The following is a 15,000-nucleotide window of genomic DNA, read 5'->3' as shown; positions in this document are numbered from 1 at the left end:
TAGGAGTTCCCCCCTCCCCTCCCCGGGAATTTAAGTCTAACCTTAGTCGCTCCAGTTTCTCGCACTACAAACGTCTTGGAACCGGAATACATCATTTGCAGTTCAGGTTTACATCCTACATGAAGGAGAAAAAGAATTCATTACGTGGGATTCTTCCAATAAAGATAGTCTACGTTCCCACATCAAGACTACACCAACGCTAAAGATGATTATTTTATTCGAGAAGTGTTTTAAAGTCAACCTTGATAAAAATGAGAGCAAGCTATTAAATTTAAAAGAATTTCGGATAAAGGGATTACGCACATGAAACGCATGCACCTTACTTTACATGTCACGTAACACGTCGCACGCCACAAAACACCTCTGAAGTGATGTGCCACACACAGCTTGAAAAACATACAAACCTTGCGGGCTGACGTAAATGAAACACAGAGGATATGATACTCTTCCATCGTCGTGCTTTAACACGTAACTCAAAAACACATAGCTGAGTAATGTTAAGGAACTGCCGACATTGGTCATTAATTTGATCTCTTTTAATAAGACCAAGCTTTAAGTGCAACTATGATAAAAAAGACACCTCTCTTTTTTTCAGATTTTGAAAGTGTGTTTGCTTAACACCCGACTGTCAAAATTTTGAGCTTAGATTTTTATTTAAAGACTATTTAATTTGAGTGTAAGTTTTGGATTTTACGGTCCACCATTACTCACGTTCAAAACTGACTGATTGGACTTCAGAGGGTTGGATCTAGGAAACGTGATTCACTGGCTTAAAATGGCGCCCGAATGGCGTCCAATGTTAAGCCCCGTTGGGCTGGGTTATTTACTGGATGGGTGACCATCTAGTGATAACCATTGCCGTACGCTCCAAAGTTCACTCAGCTTTCCATCCATTCGTGGTGGGTAAAATGAGTACCAGTACTACTGGGGACAAGTTGTGTATACAACGGGATAGGAGTTGCGCCCACCCCTGCCATGAGTTGCGGTAGATGCCGCAAGTCATGGTAGAAGCATTGAAAAAGGAGCCTTCGACTGCGCTCGCCCACTTGTCTTGTCTTGTGTTAAAATATAGCGTATTTATACATGTAAGACAATCTGAAACTCCCGTGCTGCATATTAATTCAGCCACCTAGACACACATTGTATTCTTAAACTAGCAAGTCTTTGATGCCATTTTCTCATTGATCCAACTCTCTCAAGATTTTAAAGTTAGTAATGGTGGATCATTACAAACGAAAATTCCAGTTAAAATAAACAGGTGTCTTTTTTAAACCAAGGCCTAAAACGTGCAATACAATGCACAAGTAGTTGGCCCTCAGGCTCAGGACTTTTTTTAACAGTTTGAGCATAAGGCTAGACAATGAAAGTAGACAGGTCTTTTTCCCTGTGATTATCGTGTTTTCGCTATAATTTGTGCATAATGAGCTATTCTTGGTAAGAAAAGACTGCGTACCTGCTATTTCATGCAATAACAGGCCTGTGGCTCTTTAAGAGTGGTGTTATGTGAAAAAAGGATACCGTGGTTGTTGGGATGGCAACTCCTCTCTTAGATCATCAATGGATATGTCCTGTAAAATAGCAAGTCTGCTTATGAGCCAGTGGCTCAACACGAAAGCTAATGCATTGTTAAACTTACATCTTTGAATTTGAAACAATTCCAAATAATTTTGTTCTTCTATAATAGGGGGTAAGCGTTTGCATCTGCCTTGAATTCTTTGAAATTCTTTGCTTAAAGTCTCCAACCCAGATTACTCAATTACCAAGTGATGCCTACAAATCCATGTTTCCAATTTTGAAGTTGAATCGTATCCCATTTTTCCTTTAATACTTTCCAGGCCATACAAAGAATTCGAAGCAGAGAACAAGTGATTGGAGACCTTTTTTGGACTGGAATACGAATACCACTACAGGTGCAAGTTTTCAATTCGGAATACCTGCATTGAGTTTGGAGGTTGATTTTCTTGCAAAAGCACATGCTAAGAGCAAAAGACTCACTCTAGTTGTCTTACACCAATCTAAAGGTTGTTACTGTTTACCCTCCCCATCAGACATTCTCAGGGCTTCCTTTAAATCTTTAATGAGTTTACTCCTAAAACAGCAATAACTATACTAGGAGTTTAAAGCAAAATATGCGTGCAAATAAAATTAAATATAAATATATATAATATATATATGTATATAAAATGGTGGATTACAGACCAATCTGGGGCTGTTTTCCAGTTTTGGGTAAACTGCTCGTGTTTTGTATGGCATTCTTTCGCAGAGTGTGATTGGCTATGGGCAACACAGTTACTAAATTGGTTTCTTTAAATAGAGGGCAAACAGTTGTTGAACAGAATTGGTTTTTTTGTCTCAGCAGCAGACGTTCCTGGGGAATGAACATGTGACGAAGCCCTAATAACATCTGCGCAGCAGGTCAGTTATTGTTTGGAGTACTAAATTTAAAACTCATAGTCATTCTTTCACTCAATCTACAAAACAACCTTGGCAAAATCAGAAGGTCTGTAATATTAAAAGACAAGTGCGAGTGCCTCATCATGGTATCCAGACACCAAGAAACACATGAAAGCATGAGGCCACCGGCCAAGTGGTACCGGATAAAGCAAAAAGCATGAATTATTGAGATGACTTCTCAGAGGAACAATATAACTAACTATATGTGTTAATAATAATAACATGGACTAATTTAATAAGAAGTGGGATCTGTGCATTGGCTCTGAACCTAACCCGTAATCTGTTTTTTCTTTTTTTTTTAAGTGTGTTCTTAGAACTGTACGTATTTGACTATTTAAACAATAGAGTGTTTCTGTCGAGGAACTATCGGCTGATAGTTGCCCCGCGGAAATTTGATGTTCTTAAAACAAATATGCTAGTTTTAAGAACATCAAATTTCCAAGGGGCAACGGTCAGACCAATAGTTCCGAGTCAAATACTCTATTGTCTTTATGGTTCTCTACTAAATTGTCTTTCGCGCGCCAGCTCAAAAATCATGTTGAATTATTTTCAACTTTATTAGACAAAAGCCGTGTCAGCCAATGTAAAATTTGAAAAAGAAAACAAACAAAAACCCTTAATACAATTTCGATTGTTTATTTTCCATAAGGCCGCTTGTTTACAGAAGTATTTTCACGGACGAGTACTATCCATCCGGGTATTTTCCTCAGACGGGCACTATGGGCTGATAGTGTCTCTCTGCAGACGAACACTATCATGTCACGTGATCAATTTAAACCAATAAGAATCGGAGAAAATTTAGTGGTGAACTATAAATTTAGATAGGCATTAGACAAGTATTGTAATTTGAAGTGTTAGTAAATGCAGAATTGTAAGTAATGTAATTTGATGTTTTAGAATTGTAATTAATTAATGTATGTATATATAAAATAAAATGATACAAAAATAAAATAATTATAATAATAATTTAAAAAATAAATTAAAAAATGAGGCCACAGGCCAAGTGTTTTTATTGTATCCAGGTAGAGGTACCGGATAAAGCAAAAAGCATAAATTATTGAGATGACTTCTCAGAGGAACAATATAACTAACTTATGCAGTGTTACATGAAATGACACCTGTCAATGATATGCATATTCCATTACCGGTAGTTATCCAATCGCATACACATGTTGGAGTATACATCTGGTGAGATTGGTAGTTGACTCAATGAATTACCAATGCCTGGAAATCATCTGAAGAAAATGGTGAATGTTATGAGATATTATGTAGATGTTGAGAACTTACCTCATGTTCTTCATCCAATATTACAAGATGCTTCTCAATATCAATCTTGACTACACAAAGAGGAAAATACAACCAACATTTCAATCTTGGAAAAGGTACTAGTGGAACTAGTAAAATAGTCTGGCATCTGAGCAAAATCGATTTAGTCTCACTCCTAGGAGTCAATGTGTTAAAGGGGACACTGTTTTTTGAGTGGATATGAGGGTTGTTACATGTAACTCATTGACTCCTAAACACCCCCCTCCCCCCTTGATTGACAAGAAAAATTGAATGGGCCATTAGACAGTAAAATCTATCAAGTCACAATCCCAGAAGTCAATGGTTTAAACAGACTTTCACCCTTACAGTTTTCTTCCTTATGTAACATCTTTGATCTCCACTGATGATTCTCACAGATTAGAGAAGCAATGATTTTGTGATCTTCTACATAACCCATTGACTCCTGAACCAGGTCCCTCATTGTCGAGTAAAACGTCGTTGTGGTAGACAGGGTAGAATCTATTGAGTCTCACTCCCACGGGTCAATGGGTTAAAGGGGACATAGGTTCTCAGTGGAGGAAGAGGTCGTTAACCCACTGTCTCCTGAATCAACTTCCCCCCCCCCCCCACCCCCATTGATGAGTATTTGTCATTTGATTGACTATCAAGTTTAAACTGCCAGGGGTCAATGGTTTAAACAGAATTTTGCCCCTACCATTTCCTTACTTGATTTCCAATGATGATACTCACAGGTTAGAGAAGCGATGATTTTGTGATATTCTCTCTTTCTTTTAAGTAACAGTTCTTATATATGTTGATAATACTCACAAATAAGGGCAGCTATATTTTTCTCCTTTCGCATATTGAACTTCAAAGCTTTGGCTTTCACTTCAGGGTCAAGATCACAAATTTTCTGATGGATTTAAAAATCATTAGGAATTAACATCAGTACCATGCATGCAGAGTCTTGGTGGATTGATGTATTGTTTCTTTCCCACAGATCTGTAAAGCGAGAAAAGGGAACAAATGGTGGACTGCAGCACCCATCTGTCCATAATCTACCCTATCAGTGAGACTACAGAAAAGTTTTTGACCCAAGTCCAATAAGTCATAAGCAAACCCTAGAACCTTCATCAGGCAACTCATGGTAAATTTATATCTAGCAATCCTCCTTGTTAAATTTTCATACATGAAGAATAAGCAGCTCTGTATTGATGGAGAGGCTTATTCTTACATGTGGCAGCTATGCAAAAATTATTTCTTCATTAAACAATGCTATCCATGCCATTTCTTATACATAGGCAAAGGAGTGCCTACAAAACAACCGGCATTAGTGCATTGCAAGCGACACAATGTTGACCCATTTGATTGTTAACAAAGGTAATTCTCACAACAGTTTTCAAAATAACAGAGTGAACGATGGATAGGGGGAAGGGGGGAGGGGACTTGCATATGAAAGGGGCAGGGCTACTCATCTCACTTAAGGGTTTGCAGATTTTGATGTCACTTTTCTGGCAAAATTCCAATATGAAGCCCATATGTAGCTGTGAGGGTCTCGTTTAGGGTTGCACATGAAATATAAAAATATATATTTAATGTTTTAAATCTGGTCTCTTTTAGGGGTGAACAAAGCTGGGGCCAAGCCTAGATTGGCCTGAGTCCTTTAAGGGTTTAATTCAAAATTACTGATGGGAATCCCCATCCCTTCATATGCTTCACATCCCCCCCCCTCCCCCCCTCCCCACTGGAACAAAGGACAACACAAACTGAAGAGGACTGGTATATTTTTCGATGGTGACTCAGGAATATTCTGAAAAAAATTACCAAGTACTCTAGACTTTTGCAATAATCCATTTTGGATGATCTACAACTGGGCTTCAGGAGACTCTCTTCATTTCATTCCCTGGGGTAAACATCTAACATCTCTTCCATTACAATCGCTTTCACCCAATTAGATGTTGACATTTCACCATTACCCTAATTTTGACATCCAACACAAAGTGTCCCTTTAAGTCTAAGCAGAGTTAGTAGTAGTTAGTAGTACTGAAATTCTCTGTTAAGCTATTGTCTCAAATGAGCCCCCCATTTTCAGAGGAAGAAAGCTATTAACGGGGACATGGTTTTTGAGTGAACCTAGCTGTTGTTAATTAAGGATGGTGCCTACTAATAATATTCAAAGGTATATTTGCGCCAGTTTATAATTATGCATCAAATGTAGATCTTGACAAGTGTTATTGAAATCCAGAAAAGAAAATTGGGGGTAGCCACACATTTTTCAAAGATAACTGATGAATAATATTTGTAAAAAGCTTTAAAATACAAAGCAATGTATGCCGTTCTTTCTGAAATTGAAACTTAATTATCTCTCAAAAATGCATGGTTACCCCAAATTTTCTTTTTGGATACCAAGAGTAATTACTAAGATCTTCTTTTTCCGGATAGTTTTCAACCACGCAAAAATATCCCTGTATTGGTAAGCATAACTTATAGGAAACCCGAGTACCTCGAGATACGCAGAACGTATGCGCAATAACAATAGTAGGCACCGTCCTTAAGCCCCCCTCTATTTTAAGCAACAAAGATAATAAAGATATGTTTAAAATAGCATTTTAGCAGGTGCTTGACATTTTAAAGTGAATCTCAGTAAAAACGAAGGATTTCTAACTTCTACTCCATGTATTCCTATTCCAGATTACGGTCAATCAAATGCACCCTTTATCATGACAGTAAAGATAAAGGTAAAGGTACACGTCATTTAACGTCGGAAGTTCCTTTACTCTCCAGAGAGTACTCTCCCAGGAAGCCGACAGTGCGCTCATTTTACCCCCCTCTTTCCATCAGTGCTCCATTTTAAGGGTATTTAAAGCTACTTAGGCTACACTGAAAGGAAAGAAGTCGAAACAAGGATGTCAGATCCGGGGATCGAACTCGGGACCTTATGCACCAAGGCCGCGCAATAATCCGACTATGCAACCCTGTGCAACAGTAGACTGATCAGGTATGATTTATTCGCATGCTGGAGGATTGGCATTTGGTTCCCACGAGTGAATAAAAATAATGCAAATAACTTGTACAATGCATATACCGTCATTTTCATCTAAGCCTGGACACGTGACGGGAAACCATGCTGTAAGTGGCTGCAAATGTGACACGTTTTGGCTGCAAACGTGACAAGTTTTGTCTTCAATCATTCGACGTTTGAGAGATGTTCATGCAAGTTTTCCTAGAATGACGGCAAGGCTGGACATCAAAGACTTTTTCTCGGTAATTGACCATAATCTGATAAACTGTGCTTCAAATACTTTTGAACTATCGCATGCAAAAGGTTTCAACTGTTTACTTAACCGCTGCCAAACTCAAACTTCAAAGAACATGATTTCCCGTCATGTGTCCACGCTTAGATGAAAACGATGGTAATATCATTCAAATCTCCATATTAGACAGTCAATGCCCTTGTCCAAAAGAGGAAGTAGGGAACCATAACTCTAGTCTGTTCCTTTGTTTTCTTTTCGCTACAGGTAAGCCTCCTGAGGGCCTTAATAAAATAAATGATTTACGGCACTCTGGTCTAAGTATTTGCTACCAAATTGGTAAAGGTTGGTGCTATTTTTAGGTTAGGGTATTTGCAGCTGTTTATCTTTACTTCAGGAGCAGCGTTTTGACAACACTTTGTGACGTCAGAAGATCATGACCTTGAAGCATGTAACTTGTATCTCTTTTCCTTGGAACAAAGCAGGGGATTTTAGTACACCAATTTTATGACCAGATATGGACAAAAGTAAGATCAAAGCTGCACACGCGGGAAAATGCAAGAGCTACATTACATCCAAATAAGGAAAATTTTAAACTAAAAAATCCCCAGCTCTAAACCAGAGTTTAACGCTTCAAGGTCATGTGCCTCTGGTGATGTTAATTGTCTATATTGCGAGACACCAGTGATGAGGGCTAGGGAACACTTTGTGACGCTTATTGAAATCAGCATGCTTCTATTCCTACTTAGAACTTCTAAGTAGGTTCAATCCTGGACTTACCTCATTACAATGGATAAAATCCTTTATAAACTTACGAAGTGTCATTTATGGAAGTTTTTATTCCCTAAAGGGTGATAATTAAATCGAGGGGGGCATTTAACACAAAGATATTCTTTGAAATTGACCTGAGGATATCAAACAGACACGAGGCTTTTATTAGAGTTGACTTTAAAATTTAAAAAAAAATTTCGACGAACTACAAGGCTGTGCGTCTGACATCGATCCACCCCCCGTCCCACCTCCAAAATTATATTATGCCCAGCTGGAGACTTAAAGAGCAGTATTAACTTTTTGGAATATTACATTCGCAAGTTTAGGAAATTTCTTACATACTGGAGCCATGAAAAGAGCCCAAGGGATGGGTAAATTTTCGGAATATTACCTTAGCAAGTGGAGTAAATTACTAAAATATAGGAGTGCAGTGAAGAAGCCCAACGAGAGGGGGAAATTAATAATAGACAGCGAAAGTATGACAAAATCGCCGCCAAAAGAGAAACGAAAGTTTAGTTTAGTTAAACTGCTCAGTTAAATTGGATCCTAGTTAAATATTTTTCCTGTGAATGTCAATATTGTTTCCGCTTACCATAGAGCCCGACATTTTGCTATTATGCTATCCCTTCCTGAATGAAAAGTGCTGTGCAACCGCGCCACTATAGGAAACTAGAAAATAGGTCCGCAATACATACATACATACATACATACATATATACATACTTAATTGCCGCTCCCCATAGGGGCTTTTCAGGGCCAATGAAACACAATCAACGAAACGACAGAACACAACAACAACTGTTAAGAGTCCCAACTGGCCGGAGGCAAACCAGTTGGCTATTTACAAATGCAGCTGGGAAGTTGAACCAGGGACTACCAGGAACAAATTCAACGAGTGGCTAGAGCGGGTCTTGAACCCGGGATCTCCGGATCTCAAGGCAAGCGCCCTAACCACTGAGCCACACTGCCTCACCACGATACAAGGCTTGCACGGTGGATTCGATACACCTTATTCCAAAATGGCCGCTATTTAGATATTCTTTTGTTTTTATTCAAATTAGACCTTGATACCTCGTTCAAGGCAAAATATACTTTTGAATTTTCGGATCAAGAACGAGGCATCAAGGGCTAATTTGAATAAAAACAAAAGAATATTTAAATGACGTCCATTTTGGAATGAGGTCAATTATCCTTGACAGAATTAAACAAAATAACTTTAATCAAACAAGTGATCGTCGATCAAAGTGGGTTTGATTCTCGTTCTCAACGTTCATTATATGAGTTAAATATATCGGTTCTCTACTCTTCTCCGATAGCGAGTTTTCTGGTGTTCAGGTTTCAGTTAGCATTTGATTTGAAGACGAGTTTGGCCATCCGTGACGAAAGATATAGGGTCGCATCTTGAGAACCCTTCAGAATTTATAAACTCTGTGGATCGTTAAAGAGCCTACGCACTCTTTGAGTAAGGCATGGAGTTCCAGGTATTGTGGTCTGTTCCCTTTCTCTCCAGCAAAAAGTGGCCGGCCTGGAAGTGATGTTTCAAAAACGCTTATGATTTATACGGCCACCTTAGTATAAGCAGCCATAATTCAAGGGGCCTTTGCTGAGTGCTGCAACAAGTAGATGTAGGTGTTACAGTAAAAGCATTCACGAAATTTAAAATATAAAAAATGGTTCATTGATTAAGTGTTTCCTTGACATTTACTACATGTCTCTCAACTTTGAAAAAAATTAAATGAAAATTTTACTGAGGTGGCTTCACTGTCTTTAACCCTTTTGGTCCATTGTGTACAAACTGCGCCGCACTTTTCATGATTTGAGATTCTCAAATTTTCAGCTTTGCTTGACCTTTCAATTGCATAGGGAGAACATTGCAAAGTACCTCTTACGGATACGTGAAAATAGTATTAAAACATTACCTTTTTCCCTGCCACCAGATCTAAAAAGGTCAGAATTTGTTATTTTCCCCTTACGGTACGCTAGGTAACATTTTTTCTCTTAGACCCCACCATCTCAATTTTCATATGTTTTTTTTAAAATTTTGACCTACATATTTAGCATTTCCATGCACTTAAATAGCCACGAAAGGTCGAAAACAAGAATATAGACACCTCGCCGTTTCAACAAAGTTTGCTCATGCAAAAACGCCAGCGTCCACAGATATTTCTCCTATTCACTATTTACTAATTAAAAATGCCTGTTTACTGGCACCGCCTGTGAATTCATTCCTCATCTTATTTGAAAAACACCACCCGTCCCCTTAGTGTAGACCCACCTGCAGAAAGCTTTTGTCATAAGCGTTTGCACCAGCTTCAACTTTCCCACCTACCAAGCAAATGACATAATTATTTCATACGAACGGCATTGTGTGAACTTTTAGATCGCAGTCACAACTTGGTAACGTTTACGTCTTTCCAAACGCAGCTAGGACCATGATGTGCAAATCAGCTTTCGTTGTCCTGATCCTTTCAGCTTTGATCTTTGAGGGTCTATCTCGGCCTTCAAACGAGGTGAGATCAGTAATGGCTTTACTGCAACATTGTGTTTTAAATGTGGCTTTTATTTGCGTAGATGAAACAGTAACTGTATAACCCCCTGGAGTTTAGGAAGGTTTCTTCGTTTTAACCAGAGCGCTGTTTGTAAAACAAACCGTTCCATTATGCTCATATATTTAAAAGAATCACAGTTATATGCCTTGGAACGTAAAAATGTCGCTTTTTTTTTTTGCGTGCTAAACGAATCATTTTTATTCAAACCCTGCCCAAGAAATATACTATGAAATTGCGTTATCAGTTATAACCTTTTCAAAAAAAACCTTTACCAGGGAAAACTCACAAGAAGCTAAATCTCTTAAGCGCGAGCAAAACTTTTTCAATTGATTTTCCCTGGAATAAACCTTAATTTTTTTAAAGGATCTTTATTTTACAGGCAGAACAATAGATCGTGAGGGCTCAAAGTACAACCTATTATACAATGGCATTTGTTTTGAGCAAAGCACGAGCAAAAGTTGATAAATAAATATCTTTAATTAACTCTAAGTAAGTATTTTTTTTTAGAAAAAGGTAGAAAACGGCATGACCGAAATATCCTTTCACAGCTTTCGAGTGCAGTCGGTTCCATAACAAACAACAAAAGAACATTTTTACGGTTAGTTACTCGCAATTAATTTTTTAACACTCGTGTATTAAGACCAGTAGATTTTGCTTTTTGTGTGGCGTTATAAAAAAATTGCAAATGTTTCCAAGATATTGCGGGAAATTGTAGTACTCTGATCTTTCTTAACCCAACAGTCATTAGATCAGCACACTTACGCTTGCAATTTAGTAGAAAATACGCGAAAACTTTGAGGGAAAATTGTAATGTAAGAAAAGTGGTGTAGATTCAACTTATTTCTCAGCTTGACAAATGCTGCCTGTGTTCGTCCTTTAATGGTAGAAGTCACGACAGTGAAGTCAACAAAAATGAAACGCTTCCATTAAATGTCTTGCTTTGTCATTAGGGTCAAGCCAACAAGCGACAAGAGGAAGAAGAAGAAGAAGAAAAGAAACCGGCTGAAGGTGCCGAAGCAGGTAATAATGATAAGAATGATGAAAACTTTTTGTAAAAAGCGTTTAAGGACGGTGCCTACTAATGAAAGATATTTTTGCCCCGGTGTGTGATTATGCAGGAAATGTAGGTCTTCACAAGTGTTATTGAAATCCAAAAAGAAAATTTGTAACAATTATAAATAATATTTGTAACAAGATTTAAAATACAAAGCAATGTATGGCGTGTTTTCTCAAATTGAAGCTTAATTATCTCTCAAAAATGCATGGTTACCCTCAATTTTCTTTTTGAATACCAAGAGTACTTGATCTACTTTCTCCGGATAGTTTTAAACCGCGCAAAAATATCCCTGTATTAGTAAGCATCACCGATAGCAAATCCCAGTATCTCAAGATGCGCAGAACGTATGCGCAATAACAATAGTAGGCACCGTCCTAAAATTGCGACATATTTCAAGATACACATGTTATCTTTTGGAGCATTTTCTGTGTAAATATACTCAAAAGCGCTTTAATTTCAAACACTGAGTGTAACATAGACCAAAACCTGACAATTTTTATCAGTTAAAAACACTTTTAAACGAACAACAACAACAACAATCTTTTCTCACTCTTATTTACAAGGACATAACTTCCACCAGGTTAGATGTATACTACGGAATTCTATTCGAAGCAAGGGGATGCTAATATTTTAGCGCCAACGGACGCAAAATAATTGAGATTTAATACAGCGTGTATCACATTTACGTTGATAAAAGAAAATATCATTAAACATGATGTTTAAAGGTGTTTAGCGAGTTATTTTAGTGCAGGAATGATCTCAATGATTTTACGATAGTCATCCGGTTTTGACAAGATTGTAAAGACTATTGACTTCCGGCTTCCTCGACGTCTTGAAAGTTTATGAACGTTTTTGAAAGTTTATAAACGTTTATGAGCAGAGAAGATGAGAGAGTCGAACTGTTTGCAGATGTCACAAAACTTACAAAGGCACCACATCCTTTTCAATTCTTCAAACATCACCGGAGTCGATCTTTCCTTTGTCCTTGGCCCATAAGTTTGCGGGTATTATCTGAATTTAAAATACAGGGGATTCCAGCAAATAATGCCAACCAGATCAGGCCTGATGATAACAACGTCTCTGACTGGTCCGAAACTCTACTTAGTGACTGATCGTTCCGCCGAGTATTTTTTTCCATAAAAATTCTAGCATTAGCTCTTCCCGAAAGAAATAATACCCCCAAACTGATGGGACGCATTCTATCACAGATCGAGATTTCTCGGTCATGGATTTCTGCCATCGTAGGGAGATTGAAAAGCTAGCATTTTGAGGGTAATCTGGTTATTCCTTCGTCTAAGCGAAAAAGGTAGGTCTAACGGTTAACAATCTCCCTCCAATGGTCAATTCACTTTTATCAACTCACCGAATTAGCCCCACATTCGTTTGTAAACTATTCCTATCTGATTAGCTATGGACCTGGGATAAGCTAAGATATCAATGCGCTTCATCTCCCAGGGCCAGCGGTCAGCGAAGCAAGCCACTCAATAGGCCATTCCCGAGTTCATATCTCCCTTCTCTTCAAATCGAGTCTAAGTTTTTCTGATGGTAATTAGTTCTACTTTACATATGAATGAAAACTAATTTTCATAACAAAAACTTCGCATTTGAATACACTTTGAAGAGGATGAAGACATGAACTCGGAAATGGCCTATTCAAATCCATCGGACAATGGCGCGCTGCTTGACGAGGATGATAATAAGCAGACAGCGACTAGCTCTGAACGTGTTTAGCATTTTTACTTCAGGAAATTATACCTAAAGTAAGTAAGGCGGAGTCAGCTTGATGCAAGGTAGCCTCCGTAGCAAGTGTTTCCGTGGGGAAACACTTTCGATGCTTTGGCCACGCGAAAAATGAGTCCCCCTAGATCATATTGCTATTAGACATCTTCCCAGCAAAAGGTTCACAATTCGTGGATACAACGCGGCAGAGTTAACTGCTCAGATACATCATTCTTACGTTATAGGAGCTGAAGAGAGTGGAAGTGGAGAAGAACCCACAACTGCACCACCTGCTGGAGAAGCTGCTACTACTGCTGCTCCTACCACCCCTGCTCCCGCGGGGGGAGCCCCTGCAGCCCCTGCAGGAGCACCAGCAGCCCCTGGAGGAGCACCAGCAGCCCCTGGGGCACCAGCAGCCCCTGGAGGGGCACCAGCAGCAGTGTCCCCACCTAATCCAATCATTGAAGCTGTTGTAAGTTACTTGATATTAATAATTAACATATTGTGAAACGGGCCAGTAAAATAACTTGATATTCTTAGGGCCGGGAGGTATCAGAGCATTGCGATGTTGCTCTATTAATAAGGGCTGTCCGCACGTGGTGCGCTCGCGACGTTTTTGAGACGCGGACGGCATCCGGAAGTGAGCTATTTTCCCTTTAAAGTTGTCTTTACATTGCTAAGTATCTTTTCTCCATTAGAGATGATTAGTTTAAAGACCTGGAAGACACCACTGTCCTGGCATGAGAATTATTTAATACTATTGGTTGCCGTCCGCTTGTCTCAAAAACGACGTGTGTTAATTAAGCTCCCCACTGTCTCTTTGCGAAGACCCCTGAACGACTTCCTTGGGGCTTTCCCACCCTCCACCACAGGTGGAACTTACTTATCTCCTCTCTGTCTAGCTACTGGACGAAAAAATGGAATTACAGCAAATTTGCACCATGGCATTTACCATGTTTGCTACAGGTTTGCTCTCGAGTAAACATATGTTTGCATCATATTTGCGCTGTGCAAATTTGGTGTAAATCCGTTTTTTCGTCCAGATCTTCGCATTACTAAAGCTGTCCACTGTTCTTTCCCTTAACGTCGTTGTCTGTTGTGGTAAGAAAAATTGGTTTAGTACTCTGCCTTTTTCGGGCGGGCGATCTTGTCTTCCCGTCTGAGGACATCTGGATTACGAATTCAAGGGTTAGAGGTTTAAGGAATCGGGAATGCTTGGATTTAGAATCTCGCTGAAAGCCCATCGAAATGCAACCACCTTTGGGGTCGAGAATCCACCAAGGTGAAAGACAGGGTCCTATACAGACTATACAAGGAAACCGAAGTCAACACGGGCCGGAAGGGAGTTGAGTTACCTTACACTCACTTTCAGTTCCGGTTTCGGACAGATCTACACACCCACCTCAAACACTGGTTGTTGATTTTATTTGTCGTTTTACACAGAATCAAGCATGCTCCACCTTCCTTCAATGTACTGCCATGAAGGATCCTTCCATGTGCCTTCAGGAGATGCTGACTGCCTTATCAGCCGTGGTTGGAGGCACTGGAGGAACAACTCCCTGTCAGCCAGTATCTCCCTGCCAGGCGGGAGCCAGTGCCCCCATGCCTCAGCCAATACCATATCCTCAACCGGTACCATACCCGACGCCTTATCCAGGCGACATGACAATGCAGCCGTCGTCTTGTGGAGGAACCTACCCGTGCAAAGACAAGGGACACAAGAACAAGGCGAAAAAGCACCACGACAACAAGGAGAAGAAACACCTTAAGCAACATTCCAGGAAGGGATAGACTCTACAAATAAGCTAAACCTTGCCACATTGTTTTTCTGTAATATTCATCATGGTAAAAAGTGTAAAAAGTAAAGTCACCCTTGTAGGCTTCAACATCAACAGGCCCGTTATACAGTGTGTTTAAAAATCGCACGGTCATG

General features: G+C 39.3%; 2 protein-coding genes across 2 annotated transcripts in view; one reads left to right on the top strand and one right to left on the bottom strand.

Annotated features, from left to right (window-relative positions):
• LOC138027338 (glia maturation factor beta-like) overlaps nucleotides 1-8,408 on the bottom strand; it is an 11,659-nt gene extending 3,251 nt beyond the window's left edge. Inside the window, exons 1-6 of the mRNA XM_068874917.1 lie at nucleotides 8,335-8,408; nucleotides 4,549-4,633; nucleotides 3,742-3,791; nucleotides 1,519-1,568; nucleotides 405-487; nucleotides 42-115 (exon numbers count right to left, since the gene is read on the bottom strand). Coding sequence (XP_068731018.1) covers nucleotides 42-115; nucleotides 405-487; nucleotides 1,519-1,568; nucleotides 3,742-3,791; nucleotides 4,549-4,633; nucleotides 8,335-8,349 — 357 coding nt within the window. The 5' untranslated portion in view covers nucleotides 8,350-8,408. The remainder of the gene's footprint in view (nucleotides 1-41; nucleotides 116-404; nucleotides 488-1,518; nucleotides 1,569-3,741; nucleotides 3,792-4,548; nucleotides 4,634-8,334) is intronic.
• A 1,649-nt stretch (nucleotides 8,409-10,057) lies between these two features.
• Nucleotides 10,058-15,000, top strand: part of LOC138027336 (uncharacterized) — a 5,447-nt gene continuing 504 nt past the window's right edge. The window contains exons 1-4 of the mRNA XM_068874916.1: nucleotides 10,058-10,252; nucleotides 11,242-11,311; nucleotides 13,313-13,539; nucleotides 14,511-15,000. The exon at nucleotides 14,511-15,000 is cut by the window's right edge and continues 504 nt beyond it. Of these exons, the coding sequence (XP_068731017.1) occupies nucleotides 10,175-10,252; nucleotides 11,242-11,311; nucleotides 13,313-13,539; nucleotides 14,511-14,858 (723 nt within the window). The 5' untranslated portion in view covers nucleotides 10,058-10,174 and the 3' untranslated portion in view covers nucleotides 14,859-15,000. The remainder of the gene's footprint in view (nucleotides 10,253-11,241; nucleotides 11,312-13,312; nucleotides 13,540-14,510) is intronic.

The sequence above is a fragment of the Montipora capricornis genome, chromosome 12 (assembly GCF_036669925.1).
Source record: "Montipora capricornis isolate CH-2021 chromosome 12, ASM3666992v2, whole genome shotgun sequence".
NCBI classification, from domain to species: domain Eukaryota; kingdom Metazoa; phylum Cnidaria; class Anthozoa; order Scleractinia; family Acroporidae; genus Montipora; species Montipora capricornis.
This window is presented reverse-complemented; position numbering and strand designations above follow the sequence as displayed.